Below are 15,984 nucleotides of genomic sequence, written 5' to 3'. Positions count from 1 at the left end.
GATCTCTTCGCTGCCCTGGTGGTTGTTGTCCTTTCCCTGACAATGCGGTCTCTACTTGCTCCAACTACCAGAGTCCACTCCCTGCCCTGCCCCAAATACTGGGGTCCCCTCCTTGTCCCAGTTACTGAGGTCCCTTCTTTGCTCTCATTATTGGGGTCCCTTCCCTGCCCTGGCTATTGGGATCTCTCCCTGCCTTGGCTCTTGGGGCTATCAGGGTCCCTTTCCTGCCCCAAATGATGGGGTCCCTGACTGTCCCAGTTATTTGTGCCCCCTCCCCTATCTCGACTATCAGGATCCCCCCCTGCCCTGTCCCAACTCTTAGGATCCCTTCCATATCCCGGCTATGGGGGTCCTTCCCTGCCCCAGCTGCTGTGGACCCCTGGTGCACGGTGGCCTGGCTGCCCAGGTTTTGGGGACACTTTTCCCCTCAGCCCCAGCAGCCGGAGGCAGCGGGGTTTGCTCGGCGAGCCGGCGCAGCCTTGCCCCGGCGCGGTTATCTCAAAGGGCACTGCAAACATTAACTGATTGGGATTTGCCCCCACCTCCACAGGAAGGAACTTAAAGGATATCTGGGACTGTTTTCAGCCCGGCCCCGAGCCGCAGCCACCTTCGGGGCGGGGCACGGCTCGGCACGGCTCGGCACGGCGGCAGCCTGGCGGCTGCGTGGGCAGCGCGGTGCCACCGACGGCCCCGTGCCCCCGGCCCGGCCCTGGCACGGCCAGGGCCACCACCTGTGGCCTCTGGGGCTGCCTGGCAGCCTGGGGGAGTCGCCTGGTACACCCAGGGACGTGACTTTGTCCCCCCGGCCGGGGGAACTTTGCACCCCGAGGGACGCGACACAGGATATGTGACTTTGTACCCCGAGAGGTCACTCTGCATCCCTGGCATGGGACACTTTGCACCCTCAGGGAATGTGACTTTGCACCCCAAAGGTGGGGGGAAGGGTCGTTTTGCACCTAAGGGGTCACTTTGCACACCTGGGCTGGGGGGGATCACTTTATATCCCAAAATAAGTCACTTTAAACCCTGACTGTGTGACTCTACACCCCAAGGGGGTCACTTCATACCCCCAAGGACACGACTTTGCAACCCGGGCTGTCCCCAGGTTGTCCTGCCTTGGGGTGCCCAGAGGGATGGAACCCCCCAGGGACACCGGGGTGTCACTGACCCACCAGCCCCGAGGGGTGGCCAGGCCTAATCCTTAGCTAATTAAGGATTAATTAACCCTGAGACAACGCCCTGCAGGCTGCTCTGGCGGCAGAGCCCCTCCCGGCAGGGAGGGGACAGCAGGGACAGCCCCAGGGCTCACCTTCACTGCCGGGGGGGCTGGACGTGTCGCGCTCGGCGGAGCCCTCGCAATCCGAGGTGGCCCCGTCCCTCTCCGAGGGGCTCTTGTCCCCCACCGGGGCGTCCTCGCCTTCCTCCATCGCTGCCAGGGAACCTGCGGGGACAAGGACAGCGCGGTTAGGAGGGGACAACCCCAGGGAAAAGATGCCGAGGGCGGGGCGGGGTTTTCCCCAGTTGGGAAATCCGGATGCTGGGAGGAAAAGCCCCACAGGGAAGGGAGGGAAGGGAGGGAAGGGAGGGAAGGGAGGAAGGGAGGAAGGGAGGAAGGGAGGAAGGGAGGAAGGAAGGAAGGAAGGAAGGAAGGAAGGAAGGAAGGAAGGAAGGAAGGAAGGAAGGAAGGAAGGAGGGAAGGAGGGAAGGAGGGAAGGAAGGAAGGAAGGAAGGAAGGAAGGAAGGAAGGAAGGAAGGAAGGAAGGAAAAGCCCTGCCCAGCCATCCCAGCATCTCCCCGGGGCACACTGTCCCCCTGTAGAGGTGGCCGTGTCTTGCTCCAGGTGTCCCCTCCGTGTGGGGACTCAGCCTAGCGGCAGGAGGGGGGTCTGTGCACACGGATGTCCCCAAAAGGGACCCCAGAAATGGTCCCTTATCTGACAGGGATGACACCGCAGGGGCCACACAGGGGCACAAACAGGGACACCCCTCAGCCCTGCCATCCCTCCGGGCCGTTTCCATGACAACGCAGTGTCCCCAGCCCGGGAAGCGGTGACAGCGGTGGCACACGTGGCTGGTGCCACACGACGCTGTGGCGGCGCCGGGGGCTGCCGGGGCCACAGCCGGCCCCGGGATCGGGACATCACCGGGGGATCGGAGCGGGGCCAGCCCGTCTGCAGACCTCAGCTGCTCGCCGTGACTCCGGGCATGTATATTTACAGCAGCAGAACAAAGAGCCCATAATCTATACAAAGCACACAACAATGAGCGTGAATAAAGAGGCTGCCGGAGAAGGGAAGGCAATTTATTCTAATTCTGCTAATTTCAGTTCCAGCACAATTAAAAAGGCTCTGATAATATTCAGAAACAATCGCCAGCTAACAAATCGTTTTCTCCCGCTGTAAATGAAACATTGTTAGGCTAATTTCTTCCTTCACGCCTTCACGGCTCTTGGGCTTCTGATAAAGTTAACCCAACGCTCGCCTGCGCCGGCATTTGGCACCTCCAGCCTGCCCAGGGAGGGGTGGATGGGGCTGGGAAGGGCTGGGTGGGACCAGGAGGGCACCCGGCACCCACCCAAGGGTGCTGAGACCACCCACGTCCTGCCTGGCAACAGCGGGAAGCAGGAGGAGGATGAGGATGGCTCTGGGTACCACAGCAGCGTGGCCTGCAGGGATGACGGGCGGCCAACAGCATCCCATCCGTGGTCCCTGGATGGATCCCAGATCCCACCCTGAAATACCCATCCCCAGCTAGCAGGGAAATGGGGATGCCCCACATAAATCCAACTGGGTGCTCCATACAAATCCAGCTGGGGTTTGAGTCCTGTGGTGAGTTCCTACAGGGATGATGGGTGGCCAACAGCATCCCAGTACTGCACCACTGGGGTCTCTGGATGGAGCCTGGGATGACCTAAATCCCACCCTGAAATCTCCATCCCCAGTCAGGAAGGAGATGGGGATGCTCCATCTAAATCCAGCTGGGGTTTGGGTACTGTGGTGTCAGCCAGCGCCTACAGGGATGATGGGGAATCAACAATCCCAGAATCTTGACCTCTGGATGCATCCTGGGACCACCCACATCCCACCCCAAAACAACGAGGCCCAGCCACGAGGGAGATGAGGATGCTCCATATAAATCCAGCCATGTCAAACCTGGGATGACTGGGGGCCAACAACATCCTAGAATCATCTCACACAGTCCCTGGATGCATCCCAAACCCCACCCCAAAGCACAAGGGAGATGGGGACGCTCCAGATAAATCCAACCATGTGAAGCCAGGGGTTTGGTGTCACCCACTGCCCATGGGGGAGGCCAGAATCATATCCTTGGATCCATCCCACCCCCACTGCAGCATCCCACTCCCCAGGGACGTGCTGCCAGCGCTCCCAGCTGTGCGGGTTAAAGGGAAAAAAAAAATCAAAAAAAAGGGAAAAAAGGAGGAAAAAAAAAAAAAAGGGAGTGAGGGAGAGGGAGCAGAGCGTCACTTGCCCGGGATTGCTGGGAGCCCTGCACAGTTATCACCGCACACAGCCTCCCTCGGCTGGCCTGATCTGTCTATTCTTCATTAAGCAAATACGCTGAAATGGAAATGAAAACATAATAGCTATTTGATTCTCGGCGAGATATTTTGCATATTGGTTCGGTGCTGATAGTGGAATTTCATCAACTCCCTTTTTTCATGCTTTAAAACTGAATTACTGAGGCTGGTTTTACAGAGAGGGGAAGAGCCAAAAAACGCTCCCTTCCAAGATACTCCGCTTCGACGATTAACTCTTCTCCCTCCCTCCTTCTCCCTCCTTTTTTTTTTTATTGATAACGAGCAAGGATTTCTTTTTTTTTTTTCCTTTTTTTTCTTTTTTTTTCCCCTCAAAAAAAAAAAAATAGACAGTGACTCTAAAAACTTGCAGGAAAGCTGAGGCGATGTGCCTGTGGCACCAGGTCGGCATTCCCAGGGAAACCCTGTGTTATCCAGGTAATGATTTGATCACTGCACTCCAATTAAGGTTCTCCCAGGGCAGGAACAATAAAGCTTTTCTCGATTCTTTGTGCTCTGCTGGTAAATTAAATAAAAGGCAAAAGAATATAGGGAATCGAGGAGGAGGGGAGGTGGTGGTGGTGGGGGGGGACTTTTCCAGGCTGCCAAGAGCGAGACCCTGGGCGCTCGGAGAGCCGGCACGGAGACAAGAGCAAAGTGATAAGAGGCTTTGATAACAGATAGAAAATAGCAACAGCCACAGACTTTCCCACCGGCTCTGGAGCAGGGAGGAGGAGGAGGAGGAAGAGGAGGAGGAGTTCCCGTGGTGGAAAGCAGGTCCTGGATTGGGAACACGTGCAGGGCTGGTGGCAACCTGCCTTTGCCGTCAGGTCCAAGTGTTTATTTTTAAATACGAATTTAAATAAAATTCCCCATCCGACTCCTTCCAATTCCCATCTCTGGAAGCGTTCAAGGCCAGGTTGGATGGGGCTCGGAGCAACCTGGGCTAGATGGAATGTGTCCCTGCCCGTGGAGGGGGAGGAAGGAGGTGAGCTTTAAGGTCCTTCCAACCCAAACCCTTCTGGGAATCCACGATCCTTATTTCTAAAAATAAAAATTCCTCCAAGTCCCACTGGGCAGGGGATGAGTCCAAGGACGGCTCCAGGAGCCAGGGAATGAGGGACAGAGCCCAGAGCCAGGTGGCCTCACATCCCAAACCTTCTCTCCAGGCACCCCAAAGCTCAGCCTTGGCTCTGGGTGTCACTGCGGGGAACAGTGGGGACATCCCAGATGTGCCAGGGCATCCTGAGGGATATTCCAGCTCCACCAGGCAGGCAACAGAATGGAGGATCCCTCCTCCATCCTTCCAGGTCCTCCTCATCCCTGCGCTGGCACCATCCTCTTCCAACTAAAAACCCACAATAATAATAATAATAATAATAATAATAATAATAATAATAATAATAATAATAATGGTGATGATGATGATGATGAAAAACCAACTCAAAAGCAAGAGGGCAAGGCTCCAAACCAGATTTTGGGATGCACAAAGCATCACCAGGATGCTCATCCATCACTCACGCTGGAAACGTGGGAACTCCATCACTTCCTCGCTGCCCCTAAATCACATCTTCTCCTCCCAGATTATGGAGCCGAGAGCAACGGGCTGCAGGAAGAGGCCGGCATTCCTCAGGAAAAGATGCTCCTAGAGCCAGTGGCAGCTGCTCCTTTAGCCCGGGTGGGCTGCTGGGATGGGGAGCAGCCCGGGATTCCCCAGGCTCCGGTGGCTGTGCCGCGCCCGCCCCGCTGCCAGAAACACCCGGAGAACAACCCGGGCTGCAAATCCCGGTATCTGATGGGCCACCCGCCCGCTCTTCTCACCCAATTCCTCCCTGGGCCCTACCAATGTTTGTTTTACCAACGACCTCGGCTGATCCCCAGCCCCGTTCCCTGCGGATCGGGAATGCCAAGCCGGGACAAACAGGGTTTGGTGGACGCCTCAAAGGTCCCCCCTGGGTGAGGCTGCGCTGAATTCCAACAGTCTGGAATCCGTTTGGGAAGAAAAGGGGCTTTTCTGAGCACAGATCAGCCGTCTCCTCTATCAGCCTGGCTGCAGCATCCCAGGCTGGGCTCTCCCCATGGATATCTCCCCGTGAAAGATCAGCCCCGTGCACGGAGCCGATAGCGGCTGGGGCCAGCCCCAGGGGGGCTTTATCTCAAATTTGGGGCCCTTCTCCATCACCTCCAGATAAAACTCACCCCGACCCTGCCCGTGCTGCCCTGGGGGAAAAGGGCAAGGAAAAAAAAAAAAAAGTGTGCTTGGAGAATTGGAAGGTGCAAGGGGAGGGGATTTGTAATGTATTGATCGTGATTTGGTATTGAATTATTACTGATTTATCCAGGAGGTGGTAGGGATGCTGGTATTGCTGGGGGGGGGATATTATTTATAAATTAAATTTATAGACTTATTATATTTTTGTGTTTAGGCCTAATTTATCCAGGAGGGCAACGGGGGATGGAGGTGCTGGGTGATGCTGTAATTCTTGATGGGAGGGTGCTCCAAGTGCTCATGAGGGGTTTTATAATGATTAATATCATTACATTTATAATCTATTAGGCCTAATTTATACCAGGAGGGGAATAAAGGGTGGTGGGGGAATAGAGATGGTGGGGGCATGGAGGGGGTGGGTGATGCTGCCATTGCTCATGGGATGTTATTTACAATAATTTCTAAATTTCTAATAATGATTACATTCATAACACACTGCTATGGGTTAACACAGCTTGGTTTCCAGTTCAAGAGGAATACTGTTAATAGTGGAAAACCATTACATATACTTAGGCCTAATTTTTCCAGGAGGGGAAAGAAGGACAGAGAAGGAATGGAGGTGTTGGGAAGGCTGGGTTTTCTCACGAGGGGACGGGAATGGGATGGGAACGGGATGCTCCAGTCACTGCTGGGGAGCTGCTCTGTCCCAACCACCGCAGCCTGGTCTAGTGGAAGGTCCCTGCCCTGGAACGGGATGAGCTTCAAGTTCCTTCCCAACCCAAACCAAATCCCGAAACCACCCCTGGGACGCAGCCCCCGGAGCATCCCTCGGGAGCATCCCTCGGCGCTGTGCTGCCCCGGGGGAGCCCCCCCAGGGAAGAGCAGAGCCGGGGAGAGGCCGAGCCTGAGAAAAAGCAGCGCTGCTGATAGGGGAGGGATTGGTTTCAGCCGGAGCTGCTCGCGCTGCCAAGCCCAGGCGGGATCGCGGCGGGTGCAGTTACTGAACATTCATCACTGCCTGAACTCTGTAACTTTATCAGCGGCGAGCGGCGCCAGCGCCGGCCCCGCCAGCCCCGGCTCCGATGGGCCGATAAAGCACCCGGAGATCCCGGGAGATTGGGGCGCTCCGGGGGCCGCCGTTCCCCATGGGAATCAACCATTCCCGGCGGATCAAACCGCGCGCCAGGGAGGGGAAAAGAGCCAGGGGGAGAAACCCAGGGACAATGACAATGGAGTGACTTTAGGTTTCAGATGGGCTCGATAAGGCCCTGATAGATTTGGAGAGAGTGGAATGGAGCCGTCCCCGGCGCAGCAGATGGATGGGATTGCTCCGAGAGAAGGGATGCGCTGAACGTGGGGCTGGAGAGCACACGGAGCCACAGGAGCACAGTAGGGAAACTGAGGCAGCTGCTGAGGCCGGGAGAGCAGGACCAGTCCTTACTGTGGGGGGGACTGGAGCTGTCTCCACCCAAACCCCATCCAAGAGCAGTGGGAGGTGTGTATCCCCGTGGTGATCCGGGATGTGGGCACTTCAAGAGCAACAATGTGGGAAAGGAATTCCATCCATGAAGATCAGGCTCCCAGCACGCCACCCCTGCTCCCTGCCAAAGGGCAGAACTGGGGCAAAAGCCCTCAATTCGGACACTTCTTCTCCCACCTGGAATAAAGACATTCCAGGCAGGAATGGCTGGGGGTGGGGATGCTCAGGCAGCACTCAGAACACATCAATACCAGGTGACAGCGAGGACAGAGGTCAAGCTCTGGGCTAATCCAGCGACAAATTACCCGGAGATGCCGAGCTGGAGCCAATCCCCTTCCTGTGGGAAGCAGCTCCAGGTCCTGCCAGGTCCATCCCGCTCCCAAAAGCCATGGAAAGGGAACGGGGATGGTTTCCAGTGTCCATCCCAAGCCTTTCAGTCTGTGACAGCTCTGGGTGACAAGGCTGGAGGGATGGGGACAAGGATGGGGACAGCAGCAAAGATGCTCCGGCTGGGATGTCCCTGCTGCTCCCCAACCCCAATCCCAGCTCCCAGAGCCATCCTGGAGCACTCCAGGGCAATGAGCAGGAACCATGGGGGCTCCAGGGGCAGGGAAGGACCCACAGAGGGCACAGCCAGCTGGGGTGGCACACCTGAGAGCAGCTGGCACATAGAGATCCTGGGGACAGTGCTGCTCCCAAAATCCTTCCCAACCCTCCTCTTCCAACTCCAAGCCCTTCTCCTGCCCGGCTCCGTGGACGCTGAGTTCGCTCCGTGCAAACGTGCCTGTGCTGCCTCTCTCTCTTTCTTTTTTCTATATTTTTTTTTCCTGTTCTTGGCATTTTGGTGGAGCGAGATAAGAGCGAAAAACAACAGAGCTGCTCAGAGAGTGAAAAAGGGAGATAGATAACGCAGATACCGACTCCTACACAAAACAGTCCTGGCTTTATCTCTGCTTTTTATCACAGTTCCCCTAAAAAAAATAAAGAGAGCAGCCCGACTGGAATGGGGCAGCACATTAAAAAATGAACTTTATACTGTTTGCTCTTTAGTTTTATATTTAGATGAAACAAACTCAGATGCTCGTGGTCGATACCTTTTCCAAACCAAGAAGTCTGGGAGCTCTGCTCCAGCGGGGAAGAGTGAGGAAAGTCAAAGAGCTGAGTATGGGATGAGGCTGCTCCAAAGTTTCCAGGGCAGCATCCTGCAGCAGAACCAGGGAGGCTCAGGCTGGAGGTGGATACAGAAATGGAGATGCTTCTCGAGCATCCCTGGGTCCTGCCAGCTTGGGGACAGATCCCACCTGAGGTGGCCCAGTCACCACCAGGATCCCAAAGCTGCTCGTGATGGGAGCAGGTCCCTGGATGCAGGAGCAGCATCTCCATCCCAGCACAGCGACCTGACTCGAAGTGCCCTACACCCCACTCAAAAACCCCTTGCCCCCCCATTCCTGTGGGCACCTCACAGGGCTCTGCCTTCCTGCTGGGAAGGGCATTTTGGAGCAGCAAAAAGCCCAGCTCCCCAGGGCACGGCCAGAAAGAGGGAAGGAAAAGAGAAAAAAAAAAAAAAAGAAAAAAGAAAAAAATGGACTGGAGGTTTTTCCCTCCCCTCGCACTCCCTTCCCTACCTTCTTTTTGAAAAACATAATTTATCTGTGTATTATCAAGAAATCCAGACACTTTAATCAGTGAGCTATGAAGTCAGTATTTCCATTCTTATCTAGCGGAGGAGTGGAAATGGAGAGCAGATAGGCAGCTCCGAGCCCGGCCGTGGTGGGGAATGTTAATGGGAGGAGCGGCGGAGCCATTGGCTACCGAGCTGCCGCTATCGCTGCCATTATCGGGCCCTTATCGCGGCAACCATCGCAGCGCAGTAATGGGGCCAGTTCAACTTTCCGCATTATCATAGGAGCTGCGAGTAGCATGAGAGGCCTCGGCTGGGAGACGGAGAAGAGAGCGAGCGGCCGAACTTCCCGGCGGAGCAAAGGGAGGGGAGGGGAAAAGCGGCTCTTCCTCCCCCGCCGTGCCCGCACTGGGATGGGGATGCTCTCCCTGCTGCTCCCCAATCCGGCGTTCCAAAAGCCCTGGGGATTGACCCCATCGAGCATCCCAAAAGCAACGGATATCAACCCTAACGGCACATTCCCAAACTGCAGGCAATGGCGAGAGAAGTATCCCCAAAACCCCCGGGGAACCAATCTCAAAGCATCCCAAAACCGTGGGTACCATCCCAAGGCACGTTCCCAAAGCTACAGGGACTGACCCTGCTGAGCATCCCCAAACTCCTTCAAGCATCCAGAAATTCCCTGGCACTGACCCCAAGGGCTCATCCTTAAAGCCCCAGGCACAGAATCTCTTGGGCATCCCCAAAGTCCAGCGTTCCAAACATCCCCAAAATCCTGGGCACCGACCCCAAAGCCCATCCCTAAAGCAAGGGGGTACCGACCCCATCAAAACCTGGGTTTGCATTCCCAAAACTGCAGGCACCATTCCTAAATATTCCCAAAGCTCCAGGCGCGGACCCCGTCGAACATCCCAAAACCCCACGCACTGACCCCAAAATCTCCAGGCCATGACCTTACTGAGCATTCCCAAAGCTCTGGGACCCCGACCCCACTGAGCATCCCCAAAAACCCCGGGCGCTGACTCGGAGGCGCATCCCCAAATCCCGGGGTCACACTCCCGGCCAAGGCCGAGGGAAAACAATGGACCCACATTTCATCAGATGAACAAATTAGAGGAGCACATTTCCTCCACGCGCTATCGAACGGGAGATGTCAAGAAAATATGTTGATGTGAGAAAGAGGAGATAAAGAATTATTTTGGAGGAAAAAAAGCCGTGGAAGGCTCTTATCTGGAGTGACTCATAGGCACACACTCCTTAACCCCACTGCAGCCCAAGGTCAGCAGTTGCATTCCTTTCGGCATTTCAGCCCTTCCAAAAAAACATGTTGCTGCAGGAACAACGTGGAGCCTTTGCCGGGCAGCCATCGGAAGAGGGAACTGTATTAGCCCCGAAACACTTGAACTTTCCTGATAAAAGGAGCAGCAGGACACAGCCCGGCCAAAAGCCCTGAGTCAGGCAGCAAAAGCAGTCATGGGATGTGGCGCAGGAAAAAAAAAAAAAGAAGGAGATCCTGGCCTCCTGCTCCCATCCCTGCTCTTCTCCAAAGTGAGGGAGCTGATTTCTTGGCCCCACAGGAAGAAAAATCCATGGCCTCGGCATGGAGCAGAGGTGGAGTGCGGTGCAGGGCTGGCACAGAAGCATTTTCCAATTTATCTTCTTAAATGTTGAATTCCGAGAAGCTCCAGGCTCCCTGCTCCAGTTGCTCACATCCCTCTCTCAGGGCGGCATCGTCTCGCTGGCCTGGCTGTGCCTCTGAGCAAGGTCAGGGCTGGTTTTCCCTCCACAGCAACGCCCCATCTAATGTTTTCCAAGGCGGACCATGTGGGGTTTTTTTGCAGCAGGATGGACGGCCACATGGAAAACATCCTCAAAACATCCTGGAAACATCCTCTTCCCTTGGCCAGCACGGCTGTTTGACCCCAAATCCACCAGCAGCTCCATTCCCAGCCCTGATGCTCCCACTTTGGGCAGCACTGTCCTGTCCTTTCCTTTGCCGGGGATGTGGGTGTCCCCTCAGGGCTGGGAATGTCCCAGGGTACGGAGATTCCTGCACTGGGATGGATGTGGTGATGCCTTTGGGGTGCTGCTGTGGCCGGTGGATCCGCTGGCATCCCAGGGGCTGCCCCTCTCCAGGAAACCTCGGATCACCTGTGCCGTGGCACTGCCTCCTTGCACAATTCCTGCAACACCCGTGGGGAAAGGATTGCTTTCCTCCCAAGCCCTGATTGCCGAGCTGGCCTCATCACAACTTGGCCAAAGGGGAAGCTGCAGCTTGCTAGGTGGCCTCGTGATTCACCGTGGAAAATAAGACCTTGCCCAACCTCGCCACTTCGGATGCCGAGGTGTAAATCCCGGCTGGAGGCGGCTTTCCCCGGGATGCCAGGGACGGTCCAGCGGTGTGCCCGGGTTGGGGATGGCGTGGGGGTGTCCCCTGGGGGCTCAGGAGGCGGAAGAGCTGCAGCAGACGCAAAACCAATCCAACCCTGGCACCAACGGGCGCTGGAAGGAGTAGCCTGGCAGAGGCTCCCTCCCCGCCCCGCGGCCCCGGCAGGGACGTGCGCCGGGCTCTCGGCAGAACTGGTTTGGCCGTGGCCAGCCCGGCTCCAGCCCTCACTCCCTGAGCATCCTCCTCATCCTCCCTGCCTGCCGCGGGGATGGGGATGGCCAGGAAGAGCCACCCTGGGATTTACCCCCAGCACGGTGCCAGAAGGGCTGGCAGGGTTCCCTGGCATGGAGGAGTGAAGGGTGGCACGGCTGGCAGGGCACGGGGCTGGTGGCACTGGACACCAGTGCCATTCCTCCACCATCCATGGCGAATGGATTTCCTGCCCCCAGCCGTCCCCATGGCCACCAGCTGCCAACCCTTTCCCCTGGAGCTGTGGCCTGCAGGGATGCTCACACCTGCAGCACCGGCTGAGGAAGAGAAGGGAAACTTCTCCCAGCATCGCCTGAGGCTGGTGCAGACCCTCCACTGAGCAGGAATGTGGCCTGTGGGAAACAGCTGGGGACAGCTGGGAGAGCCCCTCACAGTGGGCTCTGCTGGGTGCATCCCACAGGTCACTCCCCCACCCTGCCTGTGGGGACCACGATGGGTCCCCAGCCCTGGGAGCCCCCGATGTCACCCGCAGCACGTCCCAAGAGGCCGGTGACAGATGGGCAGAGCCACTGCGGGGGCAGAGGTGCCACGGGGCTTTGCCAGCTGCGAGCAGCCGCCGATGCCACCACCGCGCCAGGGCTGGCAAACGCCGCGGGCTGTTTGCACAAGAGGGGAGGGGCTGGCAGGCAGGCAGCGCCCGTGGGTGTAGCAGACATGTGGGACACGGCGATGCCACCCTCGGGATGCCAGGAGCGGGGTACAGCGGGGATGACGAGGCTGAGGGAGCCCCGGGATGTGCAGAAAATCCCGGTTTTTGGGAGCGCAGCGGGGAGGGATCTGCCGGCACCCGGCTCGTCCCGGGAGCAAACCCTCCCCACCCCACGGAGCACCCCGGGGGTGGCACCTCCCCAAACACCCCCCGCCCACCCCGACCCGGATGGGGAAACTGAGGCACGGAGGTGGCGGGGATGGAAAAGTGCAGCAGCTGCATCAGAGCTGCTGAGGGGGAAAAAAACGGGCAGCGAAACAAAAACAAAAAACAAAAGCAGCAAGCAGAAGAGGCTGAAACAGCGTCACCTGAAAGGGAAGGAGCGACTCAGGGAGGGAAGGCAGCGGGAAGGAGCTGGCAGGAGGCGTGCCGGGAGCATCCCACGCCACCGGCTCACCACGCCGCCGCTAAAAATAGACTGCCTGGGTTGGCCACTGTCATCCGGAGAAGAAACGCGATTTTCCCAGCTCCCGGGAAGGACGGGCTCCCACGGCCACCCCCTGCCCGGCTCCACCATCCCCTTCCCGGCATCGCCGCCGAGCCCACGCGGGACCGGGGAGCAGCCGTGCGTGCGAGGAGGAAAGGAAAAAATAAAAACCACCCAGCCCAACACACCCCATCAAGAAACGGCGGCTTTAACAGCGCAGATCGCGCTCCTTATCTGACACCATCTAATGGCAAATAAAAAAAAATCCACACGCAAAAAATGTGATGGCGTTTTTTTCACCTCCCCCTCCCAGCCCGTGCGTTCGCTCGGCGGAGCAGAATGGGAGATAATCATCAAAAAAAAAAAAAAAAGAAAAAAAAAAAGAAAAAAAAAAAGAAAAAAAAAGTCAGAGCTCTCATCAAACTAATGCAACATCTGCAGCTGATAGCAGGCGCTGGGAGAGCTCGGCTTGTCAACCCAGCTCGTTCCACAGAGCACGTGGAGGGGGGGAAAAACCACCCCCACCACATTGAGAAATAAAAACACACATGCAGCTGCCCCCCACCAGATAATTAAAGTGCCTGCGTTAATCACATTTGCAATGGAACAAATTGTTGGAGCCCTTTTGCCCCTCTTTGCTGTGTTTGTTGTTGTAGCGAATCCTGCACCGGTCTGGTGGGGAGAGATAAGTGGTCCTTATCAAGCCTGGCAATCTCTATCAGGATGGAGATCGGGGCTTGGCGCTTATCAGGAGCTCAGATCTACTGCAGCTGAGCGCGGAATAAAAAGGGAAAAGGAAAAAAAAACCCCATAACCCCGCCATAAAAAAAAAATAATAACCATAAACAGGCCCCTGCAACTATGGCAAAACATTCGCTTCCAGCTCGCTTAGGAACAACAACAACAACAAGAAGAATAAAAAAATGTGTATTAAAAGAACAAGGGAGGGGGAGGCACATCAGCGCGATGAGATCAATCTCCCGCTTATCGCTCCCCCATCGCAGGACCCGGCGCTGCGAAAGCACCGGCAGCTGCCAGAGCCTCGCTCATCAGCTGGGCGCCCGCGCTCCCATGTTTGAAGTTAATAAATATAACAGGCTATCTGGGTTGGAGATCAGCTCCTGCTCCCTATCAGCCCCTCACATCTATCTACCAGCAGAACAAAAGACAGACACACACACGAAAAAAAAAAAATAAACCACCCCATAAAGCAGCAGCAGCAGCTGCAGGGAGGTTGGTGGTACAGGCAGGGATGGAAAGAAACTGTCCTCTGCGGGCGGGAACCCCCCCAAAAAAATGAAAGGCAGAGATGCTCGGGGTGTTTTCTCTGCTATCAAAAGCCACCATCGCGATGCAATCGGCTTTCAAAGCCTCCCCACCGCGTGCCAGGGGGAGGGAGCGGCACCCCCGGCCCCTCCATCCCCGCACGGCTCCAGCCCGGAAAGGCACGGAGAAGAGGAAGGTTAAAGCAGCCGGTTAAATATAGTCCGGTGTCTGATCTTTGTCTTTTATCTGCGCTGGCGATCGCCCGCCCGCTCTCCCGGCGATCTCCCCGCGAGCCTTAATCTGCGCCTCGCATCGGGCTTCAAAAAAAAAAAAAAAAAAAAAACCACCCCAAAAAAACAACAAAACCCCAACCCCACAAGAGAAGGCGAAGCCAGAGCGAGAACATCGCGTCACCCAGGAAAATAAAATCAGCAGATAGCAATCTGGAGGAGGTTTTTTTTTTTTTTAATGCTCCAGCCGAGATGATAAGGAGGATAGACTTTGTGGAAACAGGTCCGGTCTGTACATGAGAGGAGTCTGGTTACCGGAGCCCTGATTCATGCATACCTTCCCTGATGGAGCAGCGGCAGGGCGCTCTCGCCGCGCTCGCCGCCTCTAATGACTGTTTTCATGTTGACACATACAGGAAGGCTTCCAAGCTCTCAGCTTTTAATCAGTTTTGGCCATCGCCGGCGGCCTGAGATCAGCCTCCCACTTTATCATTTCTTCACATCTCTGCAGAAAAGCAGCAGAGGAAGGAGATACGCGAGGAGCCGCCGCCGCCCGGCCGAGCTGCCACGGCCTCGTCCTGCCCCAGTTTGCCCAGTAAAGTGGGCGCTGGGATGGGGGCATCCCACCCGCGGCAAGGCTCCCGCAGGGAGCGGTGTCATTCCAGCGCTACCGCTCGCTCCGGTCTGAACGCTCCCGGTTCAGCGAGCTGGAGTTACCCAGGCAGGGTTAGCAAGGCTTTTTTTTTTTTTTTTTTAACCGAAATAAACCCGCGGAAGTTGGATAAAGCCAAAGGGAGAAAAGTATCCCGAAAAAAAAAAAAAAAAAAAAAAAAAAAGAGGCAGCTGGGACTATTTTTAACTCTCCCCGGGTAAAAGTCTAGCTGAGTGTTATCACCACAGCAATCACCCCAGGCAGGGAAACAGGTAGGTGCAACTCAGCCTTGCAATTATTTCAGGAGAAAGATAAAGGTAGATTATCACATGGTGGCCAGCCTTCCCTATCCTCCCATCTCCCTCTTATCACCAGCTTCCATCGACTCGAGGGGGAAAGGGAAAAAAAAACACACACACACACCGGAGAGGAAGGAGAAAAGCCAAGCTGTGCCCGGAACCGAAAAAACTTCCAGCAGTTTGCAGGATTTCTCTGCCTCGCCGGTACATCCTGGCTGAAGCAAAACAAGAGCCCGGCCGATGGGGCTGGATCGTGGCCAGCGCGACCCTCGGGAATCGCCATTCCGCAGGCAGGGACAGGGATGCGCCCCAAGTCCCGTGGGATCCTGCGCCGGATCCTCATGGCCACGTCTCACCCGGGCTGGGATGCCAAGCGGGATTTGGGGGGGGGGGGGGGGTCACTGGGCAGGGTGGAGGGACAAGGACAGCGTGGCCGGTGAGGAGGGTGGCACATGGGGACCATTGCACGATGGCACAGCGGGTCCAGCGGCGCCCAGGAAAACGGGGGTCCCCACGGCACGGTCAGGGCGCTGTCCCCGCGGTGAGGAGCCCCTGGCAGGGCTGGGGTACCCCGGGGTGGATGGGGAGCACCGAGGGGGGTCGGAGAACCCCTGGCAGGGTGAAGGGCCCGTAGCCCGGGTGAGCAGCCCTTGGCAGGGCTGGGGTGGCCCGGCGGCGATGGGGAGCGCCGGGGGGGGATGTTCTGGGGAGCCCCCGGCCCCGGCTGCCGGCGCTGGATGGGAGGCAGGCAGGGGAGATAAGATCACAATTTCAGGCCGTCCCGACAGAGCGATGTTATCAGGACGGGACTTGCAGAACGGAATATTTTAAAGCCTTATCGGGGCCCCCATCGGGAGCCGGTACCGGAGCCACCGCGCTGGCGGGGGGGAGGCGGCGC

At 56.8% G+C, this 15,984-nt stretch overlaps 1 protein-coding gene across 1 annotated transcript in view; it reads right to left on the bottom strand.

Moving 5' to 3' along the window:
- The window catches only part of ZFPM1 (zinc finger protein, FOG family member 1), a 34,492-nt gene that overhangs the window by 18,111 nt on the left and 397 nt on the right, over positions 1 to 15,984 (bottom strand). The window contains exon 2 of the mRNA XM_066194749.1: positions 1,310 to 1,441. Coding sequence (XP_066050846.1) covers positions 1,310 to 1,441 — 132 coding nt within the window. The remainder of the gene's footprint in view (positions 1 to 1,309; positions 1,442 to 15,984) is intronic.

Source organism: Chamaea fasciata, unplaced genomic scaffold, assembly GCF_029207755.1.
Source record: "Chamaea fasciata isolate MVZ Bird 193981 ecotype frontalis unplaced genomic scaffold, bChaFas1.0.hap1 SCAF_12, whole genome shotgun sequence".
NCBI classification, from domain to species: domain Eukaryota; kingdom Metazoa; phylum Chordata; class Aves; order Passeriformes; family Sylviidae; genus Chamaea; species Chamaea fasciata.
The sequence above is the reverse complement of the archived record's forward strand: the minus strand, read 5'-3'. Positions and strand labels throughout refer to the sequence as shown.